Source organism: Solenopsis invicta, chromosome 9, assembly GCF_016802725.1.
Source record: "Solenopsis invicta isolate M01_SB chromosome 9, UNIL_Sinv_3.0, whole genome shotgun sequence".
Lineage (NCBI taxonomy): Eukaryota > Metazoa > Arthropoda > Insecta > Hymenoptera > Formicidae > Solenopsis > Solenopsis invicta.
The window spans coordinates 368743-391450 of record NC_052672.1 but is presented as its reverse complement, the minus strand read 5'-3'; the positions used below and the strand labels follow the sequence as shown (position 1 = coordinate 391450).

Below are 22708 nucleotides of genomic sequence, written 5' to 3'. Positions count from 1 at the left end.
AAAAAATAATAAATAAGAATATCAAAATTACTTTGACTTATAATATATTATCTTATTTATTATTTTTTGCGTGACCATAAAAAAATAATTTGTTTAGTTACGAGTAATACAGTACGTAAGACAAATTTTTTGTAATTAGATAGACGAATGATGAAGACCAAGTGAGGTCAAAACGTCCCGTTAAAAGTATGTTTCAATATTAGAATAAATTGTAATTTTTTTATAACACGAGCGAGAAGCACTTTGTTGTTACAAATTTATTACACTCAATATATGATCTCCGCGATGACAGTCGCTCACGAAGTTAGCGCAGCGAGAGAATCAATGGGCATCGCGGAAAAGCGACAATAACTTCAATATTTTTTAGAAAAGATTTTGAACATTTAAAGATTATAATTAAATTTTAATATTTTAATAAGAAAGCAGATTTGAGATTAACTCTTTGTGCGCACACATTTGGCGAAAGACAAGATCAAGAATACAAGGTTCAAATTTGTATTTCGATCGAACTTCATCTAATAACTCAAATTGATTATTTTCAAACTAGTTTTTTTTTAATACATAAAAAAATAATATAAAACATCTGATGATATAGAAACCAATAAAGAAGTGATAAAAAAGTGAAAAATTTATTTATGTTTGATCGTAAAAAAAAATACGTGAAAAATATTTTAAATATAAAAGAAAAGGTACTATTTTGTTGTGTTCAAAAACTTCAAAATTTGCCAAGGTACGGAATTTAAACGAAAATATCGTCTCTCGTGACAATTGATTTGGAACTAACAATCTTTTATTATCAAAAAGTCTCTGAGAGCATGAACTGTTTTTATCGACAAACAGCAATATTTATTGGGCCCATTGAAAAAGGCAACAAAAATTAAAAAATCAACGGTACAAATTTGCATCAGTGCGATCAAAGCGTTAATAATAAGTTTTTATATAAGTGCTCGAGTATATTATATAAATATATGTCAGGTCACTAAAACGTGTTTAATTACTGTCTCGTATAGATATAAGCAAGAATATAAAATTTCCTTAAACATTTGATAATTTTATATTCTAGCAAAATATACTTTTATTTCAATACATCATAATCTATCATCTAAAGCACAATATGATTGTTCTAATAATAAGAATATTAAAGAATTTTAAATTTTAATTTGAAGGCATTATTTCTGATATTTTTTCTTCTCAATTCATAAAAAAAATATTATGAAATAAAAATGAATATATTTTTTTTTTATAAACTATACAAAATTTTCGTGTTAAAAGCAAGTTATATTTGTTTCAAATTATTAAATTCTTTAAAGTAGATTTCATATTTTTACACACGTAGAATAAGATAGCGATTATTAAATAGGATATATTAATTTTGTTTTGACACTAATTTTTCTCTGTGCATCAATTTTTTCTGCTGTAGAACACTAATAATTTATTATATCTCTTGGATCGTTTTTTATTCGCGATTGCTAAACGCATTGAAAGATTAACCATTCCTTTCTTTCGCGCGCTTCCCTCCTAGCTCTGCATATCTCATATTTTTAATCTATCTGACGGAAACGTCTTATACGCGCCATCATATACGCGCGTTAAGAGCATACGCGAGTTTCTCGTTTCTTCTCATCCGTCGGGTTCTCCCTTTAATGCACCCTTCTAATCCGTCCCGACCTTTTTTCACCTTTTATCCACTTTCATACGGCGCTTATCCTCTACGGTGTACTTTTTCGTAATTATTTTAACTTACAGTCCCGTGAACGTAACTGCTCCGTCCGGCCAGCTTTTCTCTCTCTCTCTCTCTCTCTCTCTCTCTCTCTCTCTCTCTCTCTCATATTCGTCGGCGAGAATTTTTGCTTCGTTTCTGTAACGCGTTTCATCCGCGCGATACAACGCGAGTATACGCGAGTATATTGCCAGAGAGACGCAACGAGCTGCTGGCCGTATTAATTTGACCTCTTCCACGACTGTTGCCACCTATATTCTCGCTGTTATATGTATACCCAGTATATTGAAAGCAATTTTGCAACGTTTTCCTATTTCGTATATTAAAAAGTGCCTTCAAAGTACAAACGGTACGATCTTTTTACGAATAAATTTACAAGGTAAAAACTGTTGGATATTTGGTTTTTAAACTCGATACGCGATGCAGCACGGCCATATAAGTTACTCGATTCTTCCCTCACATGCGTACTACCCTAGGCGCGCCATCCGTCTTTGCCACTTTTTACATTCTATTCGCCCCATTTACCTTCGTGATAATCTAACGATTGATTGCACGATTTAATCTACCGGACAGTGTAGTTCGTATTAATTGTGCCGCGCACATCAGCGCTGCGCATCTGTTCCACGTCATCGACCGCATTACGTTATTTTAAAGATTATCTCACAAGCCTTTATTATTTATGTATTCTCGCTCGGTTAATCCTGAACATTCTAAAGACATATGAGCTTACATGTTATATCGAAATGAGATAAAACGATTTTACAATAACATTAACATATAGATATTTCTAACGATTATTAAAACGCTAATTTATTTGCTACAACATAATTTAAAAGTTGTTTATAAAAAAAAGAAGGAAAGAAACCTGATGAGAATTTAATGCACTGAATAAAGAATCAAGGGGGGTTTTTTGGACTTGCGGCTTCAAAAATTCGATTTTTTTATTGCATTTTTCAAACGCTTATAGTCTTCATTGAGATAGCTAATTGAAGTCTGATGATAAATCTAAAAATTTCGACCTGTTATCACGAAAAATGTTTCATTTTTAAACGCGTTTTTTTTCGAAACCGTGTTTCGAACATATATTTTGCATGATTCCGAAAAAACTACTTATCCGATTGGCTTCTGTTTTTACAGTTATATTCAACAAACATTTTTTGTTATCGCTTGAACTAGAATACATAGTCTAAGTTGATTTTGGCTATTTTTTTTTAATTTAACTTCTCCAGCACATTACATATCGTAATTATAATTAACGACAATGTACGTGAAAACTTTTTTGCAACTTTATCTGCAAATTTCTTAAAATTGTGACGAGATGGGAATCGGATTTATATTCAGTGCTCAGAAAAAGAAAAAACTACATAAATCGACTAGTTTTATTTTGGTGTTTTTCTTTGTTTCTTGAAATCAGTAGATTAAGTCGTTACAAGAAAATCATATTAAAAAAAAAATATTACAAAGTTGTAATGATTTAAAGCATTTTAACTGAGAAATTCTGTTTTCTGAATTATGTCGTAGCAAATAAGCAAAAATCATTTATATTAATGTGTATAAATATTGAAAAGAGTATTAGATTCTTTATTACAATCGATATAATTTACTGCTGTATCTTATTACAATCGTTACAACTCTGTATTACATTGTTACAGTATTCGTTCAAGTAAACCATCCATCCGGCTTGACGAACGAATGATTGCGCTTATCACATTTTGATCAACAATAGAGAGAAAGCCTCGCTTCCCCATTTTGTTTAAATTAACAACGCCAGAGCTGCTCATCTTAATTTCGCGGTCTGGCATTTGCCCGCCGCTCTCGCTAGACAATCTCGTCTCCACTCCGAGGATGCTTCTCATTCCCACCCAATCTTCATCCATTTATTTTTATGTCCTCGCAAATGCGAACGGGATGAACAAAGATCGTGCGAGAACGAGAGCGGAGCGCGGCGAATAGAGGCGGCGTAGAGCGAACGGTCACGCGAGCTGACGCCGACACAATGCGCTACTACCGGCGTCGCGGCGCGGCGCGGCGTCAGCAACGACGTCGCAGCGCGTTTTAATTGCGCCGACAGAAATTGCGTGTTACCGTGTTAACAGGCTGGTCCGCTACGAGAAATAAATTTACATTCTGTTGGTTCAGAGGTCGCGCCGACGCGGCCGCGCGCGCGCGCGCGCTCGCTCGCTCGCGTATTCGTCGGACGACGACGCATCCATGCCCATTCTCACCCTCTTCCGTAGACCCACCTCCCTTCCTGTTCAACAGCCTGCACCTCACAGCTGCGTACATTCTGCTCTTTGCGTCGAGACCGCGGAGTAATTCTACCGTCGCGTCGGGTTGACGTCTACTCGTTGATTTTAACACGCGCGCATGTAGCTCAGGCACCCTTTTCCTCGGCGATTTCCATTGATTGTATACGATAACGTATCAATTGCAATTTGATACACGTGTAAAAAGCGTCCCGATAAAATTAAGAAAAAGTTATCTGGATACTTGTGCGTGTTACTTCCATTAAGATTTCTACACAGAAAGAATTGTTCTTTTGCTGTGATATTAATTTCGGCAAATCCAAAGCACATGAAATAAGATCAATTCAAAACAGAATTAAGAATCTACATAATACACATCGAACACCGTTCTCACCAAATTATAATTTTATTAGATACACGTTTTTCAATAATTAAACGTTTCTATTTTCTTTCCTTTTCGTTTTTAAATATTTTTAGCATTCCAAGAAATAATTTCTTATGAAAGCGGCGGTTTTTTTGCTGAACTAAAAATTTAGCTAGACATGGATTTGAAAATAAAGTTGAACTATAAAAATATTAGTACATATATACAGAGCACTCAAGCAATGCTGCTAGAAATTTTGATATTTTAGTTCGACCAGTTCAAACGAACATGATTATTTTTAATGACCCAACAAACAAAGGGGGTTAGGTTATATTTAAAATACTAGCATTATTTAAAATACATTTTTAAAATAAAATAAAATAATATTGTTATTCAGTATCTATTATTTTAAGTAACTTCTATTTCTTTTTTTTCATTTTAAATAGGAGAGCGGAAAAAACCATTTAATTCTGAATATGTATTTTAAATATGTTTTTATTGCTGCCGAAGACGGCAAGAATTCTAACGAATTGAATACAAACGTTACGTATCTAAAAGGCATGCAATACTTTCAAACTGAAATGTAACAGTGCAATGTTTGGAGCGCTATCCAACCGTATGACGAATGTTTATTAAGTGTAAAAGAGATTATTTTTCTTGGAACCTTATGGAACATTATGAAACCGAAATAAAGGAGCATAAAGGACGCTTTGAGAGATTGGTTTTTAATTCAAAGCCAATGAAAGATTCTGTTGAAGAGTTTCAGATATATATATATATATATATATATATATATATATATATATATATATATATATATAGATACAATTATAGCTAAATATGTGAAAATACTTGGAGTATGTTCAATTTTATATTTTTTATTTTAAATAAATCGTATCAGTTATTTTACTGACTCCTACCAACAAAATTATTTTCAAATGCATTAAGCAAAATTTGTATTTTTAAGCTAAATTTAGCAATCTATTTAAAATAATTGAAAACAAAAAAGGAGAGGAGGGGGTGTAAATATTTAATAATTGAAAAAATATATGAACACATCTAATAAAATTATAAATTTAATTTAGCGAGGATGATATTTGATATGTATTATTTCGATACTGAATTTTGCTTTGAAGTAATCTTATTTCACTTTGGAATTAATATCACTCAAACAGTAAAGTGTTCTATGCAAACTGCACTTCAAATATCACATAATAGCGCAGGAAGTGTAATAACTACGAAAATATTAACCTTTATGTCTGGGAGGTGATGTACTATATACATATATAGGCGCGGTATGCGTGCGCGCAGCATGTAACTATGTTCCCGGGGCACTTCCTGCTGATCATTTAACGAGTTGAATATTCAACTACAAGCAAGCACGTAAGCAGAGAAATGATGGGCGGGCGTATCTTGATCGTGATAATTCTCAAGTAATTGCCGCTAGGATAATAATTAACACCGAAAGCGTAAGATGTATTTCGCACCTGTACATCGCGCCATCCGTTAATAATTAGCTTGCTGTTTCCTGCACACAGACGCCATATTCCGTTATTATACTTCTCAGCGCTCTATTTTTCATAACCTTCAGTCTATACATTTTTTATGTTTATTGCGCTTTAAATCAATAATCAGTTTAAAATCTTTTGGTATTTAACATTTCGCTAACGATACTCAACGAGACGTTAAATCAAATATTGTTTACGCTGCTTCTAGCTTATGGAAACTTGGGCAGCATTCTCAGCGAGCAAGGGCGAGTGGCCGAAGCGGAAGAAGCGTTTGTTCAAGCCCTTCGCTATCGACCGAACATGGCAGACGTGCACTACAACCTGTAAGTGCCATATCCCAATTCATATTCTTCTTGTCTGTTTACATCAACACACGTAATATGTGTGAACAATACTGCATATCAAATGGTACAATAAGAAGTAACATGTTACTCATAACGTTCATTATTTATTATTTTTTCCGTTTGTAACATGAACGGTAACGTTATTACATTTTTATAACAAATTCAGCCGTTATTTTTATCGCTATTTAATAAGTTCTTTATTATCTTTGTGTCTGTTCAATAAATTTGAGCACCTCTTCAATGCGCAAATAAAACCGGTGTGTGTCAAATCAATGGTTACATGCAATAAATGCAACTAAATTTTATTTATTTTTATATTTTATATTTTTTAAATATTGAGAAATATTTTGTACACTCTATATTTTAAGTTATATTCCAATTGTTGTTGGTATTGTTGTCAACACTGAAAGTCTATAGTAACGTGAATTACAGATTTTCAGTACTATTAGTGAATATTAGAAAGCATTAATAATAACAGTAACGTTTAAAAATATTAAAGAAAAAACAATTTTTAATAAAATTTGTGCGTTTGTGAATTGCAATCAAAATTTCCATAAAAATAAGTATAAAAAATGAAGTTGTTAGAGCAAGCAAGGGGGTGGTGGAATACCAATTTATTTTTTTAATGTAACTTGGTAAATATTAACACAACACAATTCTTATCAATGTCAGCTTGTTAGCTATAGTATTCTATTAATCACTCTATAGATTGAAGTTCATCTGATATACATATAGAACGAACGTAATTTACAATTTACTCAAGAGGGAAAAAAAGGATGCGTTTGTGAAACAGCAGGAGTATCGTGGAATACTAACAATTAATGTTATGAAAGAAATCTTTATTTATAAAAGAAACACAAATTAAAAAGAAACACAAATTAATGATCTTTCGTAGTTTTTGCAAATACGTGCCACAAAACAATTTTTATGAAAATTTCGTAAAATGTATTTTATTTGAAACAAAAGATAAATTTTTAAAGTAATTTCTTTGCTTCTAGTAAGCATTATGCAACGTTTACTATGAAGTTGTAAAGTTGCGAGAGCGATCTTATGTTTGTAATGGAAATAGCTCACGATCCCTCTTACTATTTACATGATAGAAGTTTATATACCCAAATCATATACATATTATGACACATTAATTTTAATTGTATTATTTGAAAGTCACATTTTGAGCCTTTGAGCTAAACGAAGGTTAAAAATTAATATATCTAATATACTTCTCAAAATTACATAGAGAGCGTATACATAGAGAGCGTATACTTGTAAAAATCGCTAGCTAAAATCGCAAATCTAAAATGCTTTTAGCTTTTATAAAAACGCAGTGAATACTAATGATCAGTAACCATCTTACAATGTCAATAGACTGTGATAAAGTAATTTTAATGGTTACTCTTCGAATTCAACGCGAATTATACGAAATGATATCTTAGGATCCTTATTTTCTTTGTAATATAAAGAATTAGAAGAATTATTTGATAAATTTAATATAAAGAAAAGTTTGCTAATATGCAGTTTTTAATTTTAATATCAATTTTTAAATAATGTTGCTTTAAAATTCAACTTTTTAGCATTATTTTAACATTTAAAAAAATACGAAAAATTAACGAACTATTACCTTCTAAATAATAATAACAACAGTAACGCGTTACTTTTTAAAATCAGTAACGATAATGAGTTACTTTCTTAAAGTAAAACCCCGAATCAAATACGTGGGTACAATAAATTAGGAAAACTCAAGTTTAGCTACTTTGTTTGCTATACTAATACCGTCACACTTTGAACGCTCAAAGCCGTGCTTTACAATGTGTTCGACAAACGCTGGATAAATGCTATTTTGAACCATTCAATTAACGGACCTCTAATAAGCGAATAAGCGAAATTACTATTATGTTTCGACGTCCAAATTGGCAATAGTTAGATTGTATGTAATGCGATCCACTCATTTTACTGAATTAATTTGTTACGTGGGAGATAGTCTAAATCTTTGCTTGTATGTAACTCGATTCACAGTTAATACCGCCGATAAATATTTTATTAGCATTACGTTGAGGATGGTCTAAGTCATGGGACCGAAACGTTTACATTATATGTAATGTTTTATTGACGAATACATTAATGTACACGCGAATACTTTATGTTTAGCTCTTTATTCGCATTTACGTATTTTGATTTATTTCAGTCGAGTCTATTGAATTACAATTTTCAAGTTTTGCAGTTAACATTTTTTTTATGTCTGTTTAACAAAAGAAGAAGACGTATTTTTTATATTTTGTGCGAAATACGTTTTCAAAATATTGCAAGATAATTTTGAAATTATTCTGCAAGATTTGTTTCCGCGTTATTCGGAGACTAAAGGGAAAGCTATATCAGCCTCAATGTATTCTCTGAGGGTCTTAAATCTCTTTTTATAAGCAGCACAGTCGTCTTACTTAGCCCACTAAGTACGACTCGATGAGGCATGGATGCCGGTAAGAAGATTACCAGGCGATCCCCATATTTGACCGACTAATTCCGTCCCGATTTTTCCGATCTGCCGCCGTGGCGTGGAATATATTTGCTCGCGCTAAGCCGATCTGGAAAGGGGAAGGGGGTGCCTGGTGGAGAAACTCTGTTTACCGTTGTAGTCGGGGAATGGCCATGAGTTTCTTAAGCACGTAATATCGGTCAGCGTGGTCCACAATCATGCTATCTCCTTCCTCACGACGCATCAACGACTTCGTACACCGAGGCTTACTGAGGTCGCTCTCCGGGGAGCTGCTGAAAGTCCCCCGAGGTCCTTCGATCGGCGCTCATCATCTTTCGACGCTCCACCTACCGAAGGTGGGAAAGGACGTGGAAGCCTGTCAAGCCGTTGAGTCGATAAGCCTGCCTACCCTCTGCACGCTTCTGATAAGCCGGCTACGTGGCGCGTAGTACGTGTGCCACGTACTTGCCCCATTATATATCCACCATAGACGTCTTAGTGTGGCACCCCTGCCGGTTAAATTGAACGATCGATGGAAAGCGGCATATTAATCGATAGTGAAATTGTGGAGATTGGAGAAGTGATTTCGGCGCTGATCGATAGAAAATAATTTTATCATATTATTGACATGTAATAATTTCGTAGTAATTTATTATTGATTTTGATACGGATGTGAAAGCTTCTTTAGAAAGCTTTAGCTTCCTGCTCGATGCCTGCCGTGTACACAAAATCAATAATAAATTACTAGGAAATTATTACATATTAATATTACGACAAAATTATTCTCTCTCAGTTCCGTACCGAAATCATTTCATCTTTAATCCCTCGAATTTCACTATTGGTAATAGACTGCATCATTTGTATAAAACATGATAAATGAGAGTCAGATTGATTATATTACAGATCAAATAATTCAGAATACTATAAGATAATTTTAGAAAAGAATAAATTTAATTAAATATTTGTTTAATTAAGTCGAAACTACTTAATCTGTACCCAAATGCGTGACATAAAAATAAAGATAGTTAATTAAGGTAATAAAGACAAAGAAACAAAAATAAAATAACTATAATCAAGTATATTTTAAAATGGAGATATATTTTACGTGTTTAGTACGTGAAGAATATTTGTAATTAAATTTTCTGATAGTGAAATATGCTAAAAACACGCTGAAAATATTAAAAAAATTATTTATTATATCTATTAGAAATTTAAGTGTTTTCAAATCGGTCGTTTAGTTACCAGTTATTAATTGTCACAAAGTTCAATATTAGGTTGGAGCAAAAGTTCGTAACGTTACACATGTAGATGACTAAATCTACACGTAAGTAACAATTTTGCTGAAATACAGATCTAAAAATGATTACGTTAAACTATTAAAAAATTTATATTGAACGTTATGCTACTTGCTAAAATGTCAAAACTTCAGCAGCAAAATCATTTAGAATGTCATATAATTATTTTAAAAATTCAACATTATATATAAAATTATATAATATTTAAATAAAATTATTTTTTATCTGCATTTATAGCCAAATTTTTAGATACTACAGTTAAAATTGTTCTTATCGCGTATGCATTAAACAATTATATTTAAATTTTATTTAAAAGTCACTATAAACTTTTGTTCTAACCCAATTTAATATGTAATTAATTGCTATGACGATACGGATCGTATATGTAAGTTCGTAAATGTATATGTTAAATATTTTAAGACACCCAAATGGTCAGCAGAACACGACAAACAGAATTAAGTCGGTTGTGTCGAAAAAAATCGTTCACAATCGTGTTATCAATTTGACGCTAATATTGTTTCTCTCTGTATTGTCTTGATTTTTAACGTAGCATTCTATTTTTTTATTTCTCATTTTTGTAATAACGTTCAAAAAATAATTATATCTTGCATAACACTATCAAATTTGTAATTTGAAAAACGAAAAAATTTTAGATAATTTTTTTTTCAATAATCTATTTTTCTCGTGACGTGTGATATTTTAAATTTAGTTTAATATAGTTATATAACATTTACGTAATCTTAACTTGAGCAGTTTGAAAAATATTACCGTGGCATACATACGAGTGTGTGAAATCATATTTACTTCGTTAAGTAATTACTATACACGCTACTTCAACATGCTGAACCAGCGTGCGCTGCGGCTACAAGCGGTTACAAGCAAATTCCGGTGAAACCGCTCGTCCATTCAGATAAGCCACACCCGACGTTTGTCCCTTCGTGGCACTGACGGTAATATCTCCCAGGCCTTCACAGAATCAGCTTTTAGAGTGAAATGAAGCGCGATGTAATTACCTATCACTAATCTCTTAACAAAGGTCGAAAAAGTTTGCAGGTATCATCAGAATTTCGCTGATATTATGCCACATCTATGATTTGGAACTATAGGTACTGAAGTTGAAAACGATGTGAAAGGAATTCTAAAATACTTCGCAGATTAATTAAAAAACGCGCGTGACATTTTCCAATGTTATCGGAAGTAAAATCAGGATCGTAAATCGTATGCGTCCTTTACTCTGCGTTTTTCCTCCCATGTGTGTATTATTTTACGAAGAGAACTTCTCTGAAAAATAACGGACCATTTGATCACCTTCCGGTTATTATCCCTTCCGATGATACACAGCGCGCAATTATCACCCGACGTACGTTATATCGATATATCGTATGAATCAATAACCCTGGAAATTTCCGTTACGCCCTTCCGTCATCATCCGTGGAAGAAAGAAGCGGTTAATAAGAAAGCGACGTATATATCGTTCGTTCACTCGCCCGCCACGTTCTCGTCTCCCAGGCCTTCCCTCCGGCCGTTTTACTTTCTTTCGCGGAAATTTACGAGCAGATCAGATATATCGCAGGATATTACAGCCTGGATGCTATGAAGAAAATATAAAGTTCACTTCGTGCTTCATGATTTTCTCAGATATATATTAAATCCTCTTTTGTTTTTACTTATTGTGTCATCAATGGTAGTTATCCATATCAAATTATTTAAATAATAATCTAAATAAATGGTTTTATTACAGATAAATATATGTTTGTTCATACTATTTGAATATATATACATATATGTACAACACATTATGGAATATATATTACCACTATCTTTATTTTAGTAGAAGTGTTATATTTTTAAAATTATCTACGTTAAAGTGTAGCAAGTGTATAACATTGATATACGATTTTGATTCTCCTTTGCTAATGAACCGTGATTGCAGTTAATAAGTTTATTCATTTCGCTTGCATTTTTGTATTCGAACTTTTATTTTCTCTTCCTGTATTTTTCGGTTATTTATCACATTTTCTGTATTTTCTGTAATAAGTTTATTCATTTCGCTTGCATTTTTGTATTCGAACTTTTATTTTCTCTTCCTGTATTTTTCGGTTATTTATCACATTTTCTGTATTTCCGTGTTGTTTTTATTTCAAATGTAGAAAATTCTAAGAAGTTATAACCAAGATAAATAGATTCAAGTCCTATGCATTATTGGAAAGTAATCAGCAGCAATATTGAAGTACTTTCACGCTTAGAAAAAGTTTAAATCTAAATAATTGGATCTTCTTCTTTTTTAGGCACAAGTGAAACAGATTTTATTTATTTGTAATACATTATTGCCATTTTCAAAACGTTTTTTTTTTTAAATTATAGACCATGGATATATGCCAGAAATGCATTGTCAGACAAAACACTTGAAAAAATTTTGTTTATGAAAGCGATTCTCTTCGATTGAAAATTAGTGTGCACTAGTGCATATTAAAGTCGTCGTACACAAATCGACGTAAAGAAGTATTAAAGTATTTTTTATATAAATATATGAAATATTATATATGAATAGGTTAATGCACATACTTTACTGTGTTGTTTGTTAAAATATTTTATCATTCAAGATACTTTCATTACACTTTTAGATTACATTTAAGTGTACAGCGGCTTTAATATACACTAGTGTGTTTTAATGCAATCCAATCAAAGTCTTTATACGAAATAAAAATTCAATAAAAGTATAAATATGTCGTTTTTGTTTAAAAGTGATATTATATTAACACTTACTCTCTCCCGTCATTTTTTACTTTTCACTTGCTTTCGTAGGATCATTAGCATTTTACGCTTTTATTAAATGGTTACATCATAATGAAATGATTTTTAACCGCAATTTTACTTACAATTAGTTTCAAGCTTTTTCTTTTAGTAAGTATACGATTAAAAAGCAAAATGGCAATAACAATTGGTGTATTATGTATTGGATACTATGTACGATTATGCAATTTTGGCAAATATGTAAACAAAGTCGCGGAAAATGCAGGGTAATTAAAAAAAAATTGTAACTATCTTAAAGATCATCAATAATGATTCCAAGAAAAAATTAAAGAAATTAAAGAAGACGAAGTTAAAGGATCATATTTTTATGAAAAAAAATATTCCATTTATTTAAATTCATAATTTAATTTTGCAACATAAATGTGTCTATTTTTATGATATAAAATTAGCGGAAAATTTGAAATTTTCAATAAAGCTTTAATATAACTTCAATAATTTTAATGAATTTTAATGGAAATTTAGTGTAGAAAAAAATTACATCTTTATGCTTTTATATTTGTTTAAACTACACATATAAACTGACATACACGATGAAGCAACATTTCAATAATAACATAGAAAGCAAATATCTCTATCAATAATAAAAATTACACATATGAACGCAAATATATTGATAAAATGAAATATTACAAAACATTCAAAAGTATTTATTTGCAACTTTAACATTTTTACCCGCTAGATTGGGATCAGTGGTGCTTTGCGAATCTTTCATATCAATCGTAACTATTGAAATAGGATCCCCTAAAGACGAGATAAGTCTATATACGGCCATAGCAAGATCTTGACGCTGAATTAATGTTTCTTGTGTGATTTTACATAGAGTTTCTGATTCTTTCGAACTGTGTACCGTTACTTTCGATTTTAAACACAGCTCTTAGATTGAATCGGAAGAGCAATATCATAAAATTAAATTGATTTGTTAATTTTTAAAATTTGCTTACCGTGGAAAAGTGAAAAATTTATTGCAAAAAATATTATCTTGGCTAGGGTTGGAACCTGGATTTTCCTGCTTTTTATGTGAGCGTCTTAGCCAGTTCGACTCTAGAAACACATGATATTCGGAGAACATCTTATAGCCGATATATATATGCAATAATTATTATAATAATTGTAGGAGAATAGATATCGGACAAGGATCGAGGGATCGAAGATCGATTGTTATCGGTCGATAATCGTAATGACCTTATATGTTGTCGGAATTTGGAAGAGCGCGAGCGAGCGGGAGTCCGCTGTGAGTCGCGAGCCGAGACAGTGCTCCGTGTCAGAGACAGAGTGTATAAGGACAGAGTAAGAGATAAACAGAGACAGAGTGCGGAAATTCAGAGTTAGCCACGAGTTCGTTTTTCCTTTTACGTGAACTTTTGCAAGAGACGATTGATATTATTAATTCGACTGAAGCGACAAGATTCGCTCTATACGTATATGTAACTATTTAAATCGCGTATTTGATTAAATTGCGACATTATTAATAACAACTACCTTTAATCATTATATTTATTTCTATTTTATCCTTCTTAAAATCATATTATCCTACAATCTGGGGGCTCGTCCAGCGATAAAGATCGTCCAGCGATAAGTGCCGTAACGCATATTATATTATATTACATATTACATGCGAAAACCGTTGGAATGCGAGAACAGTTCAACGCGCGTCGTTACACAGTGATATCGGACAAAGAGACAAACACGAAAACAGAGTGTTGTGTACATAAGTGACTCACAAGGAAATTTCGCGAGAGACAAAGACACCTGTTATTGTGTAATATATTGTGAGACTTATAAGTGAGTTGCGTGCAAGTCGCAATGGACAATATTCAGCATGCAATAATGAAGGATCCGACTAAGTACAAAGTAGAGGCACTTAAGGAGATGCTAAAAAGACATAATCTATCGACGGCGGGAACGAAGAACGAATTGATCTGTCGTCTGATGGAGGCTGATCCGAATGGCGAGTGGCTACGCGAGGATAACGAAGAGTCTCGCGATCGGCGTGGCGATGCGGAGGATGTCTCACAGGCTAGCGTTTCAAGGACGCAGCAAGGTACAAGCGCACGACTATCGGAAATTGAGCTTTACGAAAGAGAGAGAGAAATAGCGCGACGCGAGTTAGAATTAGCGCGGCGCGAAATAGAGATGTTGCGACAAAATCAGCGGATGGAACGCGTGGCAATTAACGAAAATCAAAACACTAACAATGATATCGTACGAACTCAATCTGCACAATCAAAAATAAATGTAACTGCTATCGCGGATTTACTCGGTTATTTTGATGGTAAATCAGTGCATTACGAGACATGGGAAAATCAGATCCGTTTATTGAAGACAACGTATAAACTAGAAGATGATACGGCTAGACTAATAATCGCTATGCGACTGAAGGGCAAAGCGCTGGAATGGATACATTCGAAACCGGAATATGTTGCGATGTCGTTCGACGCTCTTCTCGGTGAATTGCGGAGCATGTTTCAGCACCGTCAGTCCAAGATGGCACTAAGGAAAAAATTCGAGGACCGGATGTGGAAAAAAGAAGAGACGTTCCATGAGTATGTCCACGAGAAGATCATTACCGGAAACCGTGTTCCTATCAACAACGACGAGATGCTGGAATATATTGTCGAGGGCATACCAGACGATGCGCTTCGAAACCAGGCACGTATCCAAAGGTTTGACACAGTGGAGGCGCTTCTGAATGCATTTGAAAAGGTAACCCTGCGAGAGCGAGGTGCGTTTAACTCGGCAAAATTTGAAAAAAGAAACGGTGTCGCGAATAGAGAGGAGAAGACTGAGAAAGGTGACGCGAAAAGAAGGCCGACAGATACAGTTAGACATTGCCATAATTGTGGTATGCGAGATCATCTGGGGGCAAACTGTCCGACTAAAGATCAAGGCGCGAAATGCTTTGCATGTAACGAACGCGGACATATTGCGTCTAAATGCCCGAAAAAAGCGGGAACCTCGAAAAGCTGTCTTACCGCAACGCGATCTAGGAACCAAAAATATGTCAAAGACGTTTCGATCCAAGGTCATCAAATAAAGGCATTAATAGATTCCGGAAGCGATCTTACACTGATGCGCGCGGATGAATACGTAAAATTAGGCTCACCGCGATTGAAATTATGCGGAATGCGATTCCGTGGAGTGGGATCAGATAATAACACGACCCTAGGAGAATTCGAGGCCGAAATTCGTGTTGACGAACACAACTATTCCGTGTGTATACAAGTAGTCTCGGACACGTTAATGCGACATCAAATGTTATTGGGAACCAACTTCTTGGATGCTGTCGAGGTCAATTTCAAAGCAGGAAAAATTTCCATTAGTCCGTTACAAGAGTCAACATGCGAGAATAAGCATTCGATACCGGAAATATTTAATATAAATTTGACACACGCGGATTTTGAGATAAATCACGTGGACGTGACCGGCGCGGGAAATGCGGAGCAAAGAGCATCGTTACAAAACCTTATTGAAAATTATAAGCCGAATAAAGCGCGCGAAACTAATATTAAAATGAAACTTATACTAAAGGACGAAGAACCAGTCTACCAGTCTGCCAGGCGATTATCTCCGTCGGAAAGAGAGGAGGTCAACGCACAAATCGACGAATGGCTTGCGGAGGGAATTATTCAGCCATCGATATCGGAGTATGCCAGTCCTGTGGTATTGGTCCGGAAGAAGGACGGGGCGGCCAGGTTGTGTGTGGATTATCGTCATCTAAATAAAAAGATTCTCAAGGATCGGTATCCGTTACCGTTAATAGAGGACGAGATAGACCTATTGCAAGGCGCTCTGTTGTTTACCACGCTTGACCTGAGAAATGGTTTCTTCCACGTAGCAGTAGAGGAGTCAAGTCGAAAATATACGGCTTTTGTTGTCCCTGACGGACACTACGAATTCTTGAAGGTTCCGTTTGGCTTGTGTAATTCGCCGGCCGTATTTCAAAGATTTGTTAATTTAATTTTTAGAGACCTGATACGAGAAGGGATAGTGATGGCGTACATGGACGATTTGATCATTCCTTCAAATGATGTTGATATCGGACTGAAGAGGCTCGAGAGAGTGCTCAAGGTTGCCAGTGAGGCTGGCCTTGACATCAACTGGAAGAAATGCTGCTTTCTACAGACGAGAGTGGAGTTTTTGGGGCACGTTATTGAGGCGGGACAAGTGCGCCCATCCAATAAAAAGACTGAGGCAGTTCGACGTTTTCCGGAGCCGACTAATGTTAAGCAGGTACAAAGTTTTCTGGGCTTGAGCGGCTACTTTAGAAAATTTATTCCAGGTTATGCTGCAATAGCACATCCATTGTCGAGTCTGCTGAAAACAGGCGTAAAATTCAATTTTGGCGCGGCAGAGAAGAATGCCTTCGAGAGGTTGAAGAAGATGCTGAGCGAAGGACCAGTATTAAGTCTGTACCGGGCGGGAGCAGAGACTGAGTTGCATACGGACGCTTCGGCGCTTGGATATGGTGCAATATTACTTCAGAGAGGCAACGAGGACAACCTTTTTCATCCTGTTTATTATTCAAGCGGGAAAACGACATCGGCTGAAGCTAAATACCCGAGCTACGAGTTGGAGGTCTTGGCTATAATAAAGGCGTTGAAGAAATTTCGCGTTTATTTGCTGGGCATCACATTCAAAATCGTGACCGACTGTCGTGCTTTCACGTTGACAATGAATAAAAAGGACCTGTGCGTACGGGTTGCCAGATGGGCATTGCTTCTGGAAGAGTTCCACTATACCATAGAGCATCGTCCTGGAAAGAGCATGGTGCATGTTGATGCGCTCAGTCGTAATCCGTTACCGGCGTGTTTGGTTATCGACGAGACAGACGCTGGGTTGACAGCTAGGCTCAGGAGAGCTCAAGAGGAAGACGATGGTGTGAAGAGGCTTCGCGAATTAGTTTCTCGCGGACAAGCACAGGAGTACACGTTACGAGGTAACCTACTGTTTAGAGAATCCGATGGTGATCTACAGCTTGTGGTACCAAGAAGAATGCAGGCGCAGATTATTCGTCGAGCACATGAGCAAGGCCATTTTTCGGTGAACAAGACTGAAAGTTTAGTAAAGAATGACTACTGGATTCCAAATTTACGACGAAGAGTCGAGGAAATTGTGCGCAATTGTGTTGCGTGCATTCTAGCCGAGAGAAAGCAAGGAAAGCAGGAATGTTTTTTGCATCCCATTGAGAAGGGGAAGGTTCCGTTGGATACCCTGCATATGGATCATCTGGGACCGTTGCCGTCGACGAAGAAGACTTATCATCACATTCTCGTAGTTATCGACGCTTTCTCCAAGTTTGTGTGGCTCTACGCTACAAAGTCTACGAGTACGCATGAGGTTTTAACGCGCCTGAGGAAACAAGCGGCAGTTTTTTGCAATCCACGACGGATTGTCACTGACCGAGGAACTGCTTTTACATCGAGCGAGTTTGAGGAGTACTGTAAGGTACAAAACATCGAGCACATTTTAATAACAACAGGTGTACCGAGAGCGAATGGACAGGTTGAGCGAGTCAACAGAACGCTCATACCGCTACTGACCAAGTTGGCTGCTCCAAAACCGCATGAATGGTATCGGCACCTTGATACAGCACAGCAGTATCTGAATGCTGCACCTCATCGAAGCTTATGTTTATCTCCGTTCCAAGTGCTTTTAGGGACACACCCGAGGTTGAAGGACTGTCCAGAAATTAAGGAGATATTGGAGAAGGAGCGACTGGAGTCTTTTCAAGACGCCCGAGAAGAATTGCGAGCTGAGGCGAGGAAAAACATCGTCAAAATGCAGCAGGAGAACAAGCGGAGTTTCGACAGGAGAAGAAAGAAGCCTAGAGATTATCGCGAAGGAGAGATGGTCGCTATCAAGCGCACTCAGCGAGGCCCAGGGATGAAGCTTTCTGGCAAGTTCTTAGGACCATACGAGATTATCAGAGTCCTACGCAACCATAGATATGTGGTGCAAAAAATTGGTGAGAGTGAGGGTCCAAGTCGGACAACGACGTCGGCTGACTACATGAAGCCATGGGTTAGCGAGGACGATCATGATTATTCTGAAGATGATGACGAGGTTTCCGAATGACGCAGGTCGAAGATGTACATTCGAGGGCGAATGTAGCAGCAGGAATGGCCGAGCTGTAGGAGAATAGATATCGGACAAGGATCGAGGGATCGAAGATCGATTGTTATCGGTCGATAATCGTAATGACCTTATATGTTGTCGGAATTTGGAAGAGCGCGAGCGAGCGGGAGTCCGCTGTGAGTCGCGAGCCGAGACAGTGCTCCGTGTCAGAGACAGAGTGTATAAGGACAGAGTAAGAGATAAACAGAGACAGAGTGCGGAAATTCAGAGTTAGCCACGAGTTCGTTTTTCCTTTTACGTGAACTTTTGCAAGAGACGATTGATATTATTAATTCGACTGAAGCGACAAGATTCGCTCTATACGTATATGTAACTATTTAAATCGCGTATTTGATTAAATTGCGACATTATTAATAACAACTACCTTTAATCATTATATTTATTTCTATTTTATCCTTCTTAAAATCATATTATCCTACATAATTGAATTTAGATCGAGTTTTGTACATAACATGATTAAAGACGATATAGGTCTCTCTACGCTCATAGTTAGGACTTAGCAGGATAGTTAGAACTTGGCGCTGAAATATCACGTGTTGTTGTAAAAAGTATTATCAAATGTCTCTATAGGTTAGGTTAGGTTAGGTTAGGTCGAACCGGCTAGGAACGTAAGGATTTATTCAAACTCTGGCGAGATAATACTTTTCGCGCAACAAATTTTTTACTTTTTCCAAGGTGGAGGGATCTTTAAAGACGTCATATTAATATCTAAAAGCAATCTAAAAAATTGACTTGTCAGTTTGATTTTGTAATATTACTTATTTGATTCAATCTAAAATCTGTGAAACTAAAAGTAACGACATACAGTTTAAAAGAATTAGAAACTGTATGTAAAATTACACACATGAAATGTTATTTCAACGCCAGGATCCTGTTACGTTCATATATAGGCCAATTTTGTTTTTAATTATGTTATATACAAAACGCGGTCTAGGTTTAATTATTAAATATTATAATTATTAATTGAAAGAGTTCAGCTACCTGATACACGAGTTTAATTACAGAATGTATGTATTTGCTATACCCAAAATACATTCTGTCACTAAAAATATATTTAGGTAGCTATATTAATTATTTAAGTGTATTGATTGTATGTATCTGACATATCGGTCAATTCCGAGAACATACATATTTTGCTACTTTATGTATTAGAAGCCGTTTTGCTGTAGTTAATAAATTTATAATTACGACAGCAAATATAGTTTTAATAAACCGTTATTTGCTAAAATTTTATTTTTTATACATATAGGGGAATTCGGGGTATAACGGGCATAGTTATTTTAAACTAGATTTAAACATATTAAAAATAAATAAATCACATTGACATGTTTACTAAAATATTTCTTGGAATATCTATTTTAAGAAAAAACAAGTTTTATTGCAAAGAAATAAATTAAAAGAACAAAATTATTGCTTTATTGAAAACGTGCACTAATCCCATTATGCCTCGTTATGCGGGGTTTTATAAAACTTGTTTATTTTTTAAAAATAATGTTGAAAATTTCTTAAAAGTAACTTAGAACACCTAGTATAAGTAGGAATATATTATTGCACTTCCAATTAATAATATATATATATTTTATTAATAATTTTTGTGATACATTACATTAATGTTATTAAAAAATTAATAAAAATAAAAATTTCGTAATATCTGTGATTATATATTATATAAAATTTAATGCAAAACATAAGGTATATAAACATTTTTACTCGCGATTAATGTATGTTGCCAGCGCATAGTACCACGGAACACTATTTTGCCCCGTGTTCTAGTGCCCCATTATGCCCCAAAGTGTATAAATTTACTTTAACAATATGGAACATCACAGGGAATAAATACGTTTGCATAAATATTTTATTAACGTGATAAAAAAAGTTATTTAATAACACTGTACAACAACAAATGTACTTGCGGTAATAAAAAAATAGAATTTTATTATTGCTTACCTTACGCAAATGTACGCAAAAATTCTAACACAGTTGCGGAGAGCACAGCAAATATATTAAATAATTTCTAACAACTGTAAGCTGAAAATAATATAAAAACTGAAAACAGCATATGGTAAGATACATGTAATAGTATTTATTGCATAACATTTTATTACGCATTAACATCTCTGTGAAAAATTATCAACTATGCCCCATTATACCCCATGACGTCATTATGCCTCGGGTTCCCTACACAGCACAATCCGTTTTCGAGTTGTGGTGTAATCTCGTTTCTTTCGAAGAAAATCATAGAACAAATGTTTGTCTCAGTTCCGACAATAGATCGATTTAAGCCCGTTGCACACTACACATTGCAGACGCAGTTGCATTTCAGACCCGGATCGCGAATCGTTAAAAGTAAATCTTTTATTTACACTGCGAATTCACATAAAATTGTAATATGTCTCTTGCTCCTAATTGTGACAGAGTACGAATTGCGTAGGTCTAAGCGAAAGATATAGGTTCGCGAATGACATACAGTTACGATAAACGATGGAATCTCGGTATTCATGAATTCCGTATCACAGATGGCAAAACATAGAACCAATTTTACGATTCACAATCGTGATCCTCGTCTACTTTCATTTAATTGGCTAATTAACAATTCGCAGCTCGCAATCTGAATCCAATACCCATCCGCAATATTATAGTGTGTCACGGGTTTTATGCGATACGTTCAACGATCTCGCTTGTTCGCGCCGTGTCGACGGGACAGCGATCGGCGATTTTGCGTCTACTGCCTCTCTTCTGCCGAGGTCAACCCCTAAGGAGACTGATGACAGGGCCGGGTAGCGGCGACGGATGTTGATTTATTAAAACCCCGGCGTGATCGTAAGTCATCCATCAGCAGCTGCCGGTGAATGGAAAATTGATTAGTCTTCGCCGCGTGTTAGGAAAACCGTGAGGGGGCAAAAAGCTCTCCGCGTGTGGGTATCCAAAGAATACATCGTAATTATGTATTACTCTGTTACCCCTGTCGGCAGGTCGATACTTAATTAGTCGCGCCCTCCCCTCGCCCTCTCATTGTTACAACAACGTGATGGTTTGATAATTCTCTCTGACGAAGACTCGGCGCGCGAAAAACGACCGAGGGGGAAAAAAAAAGCGCGTCACAAAACAACGGGCGAACGGGGTGGGCGAGATAATTAATAATTGTAGCGAAGCCACACACAGTTTCCCTTAATCGCGCAAATGTATAATGAAACAGCGTTTGTGTGGCGAGCATTACAGATAATGTGCAATGTGACATAAATATAATATAACCGCGCTGACCACGCGACAGGCGAAATGTTTTTCTCAGGCATTTGAGTCTTAAATCGTAAAACGGATTATATCAAATGTGTATGCTTATGATATTATGTAGCAAAGATCGTTGAAATTAATCGCGGCAATAATCCTACTCGATAATTACCTACGATACTCCGTGCCACTAAAATAGTTAACCAAATTACCTCACAACGCGTTTCGCCGAGAGGCGGAAGTTGATTCCCGGCGGTCGTTCAGCGGAAAATGGAATCGGTTGATTCGAGGTGAGAATTGACATCCATGTCAAAGGCGGTCCCCCGCTCGTTATCTCTCCCCGCCTCTCTCCTCTCCTTCCTCCCTCCCTCCCTCTTTCCCTCTCTCTTGCTCGACGCTTAATTGTCGTCGCGACGCCTGGGGCGCCTCGTCGCCGTAAAGCAGTAGGCAGGTACGCTCTGTTATACGACGCATTGACGCGCGAAATGGCATGAGGATGTAGATGCATTGGAGAAAGAGAGAGGGAGAGAAGGGGGAGGGAGGAGGAAGGCAGAGCTACGTCAAAGACCCCCCGACAAATGCGTCAT

At 35.7% G+C, this 22708-nt stretch overlaps 1 protein-coding gene across 3 annotated transcripts in view; it reads left to right on the top strand.

Annotated features, from left to right (window-relative positions):
* The window catches only part of LOC105203142 (protein O-mannosyl-transferase TMTC2), a 368927-nt gene that overhangs the window by 200270 nt on the left and 145949 nt on the right, over positions 1-22708 (top strand). For all 3 annotated transcript variants that reach the window (XR_005575593.1, XM_039453793.1, XM_039453794.1), the window contains exon 5: positions 6047-6161. Coding sequence is in view for 2 of the 3 variants with exons in the window: in XM_039453793.1 (XP_039309727.1) it covers positions 6047-6161 (115 nt within the window). In the remaining variant the exon portion in view is untranslated. The remainder of the gene's footprint in view (positions 1-6046; positions 6162-22708) is intronic.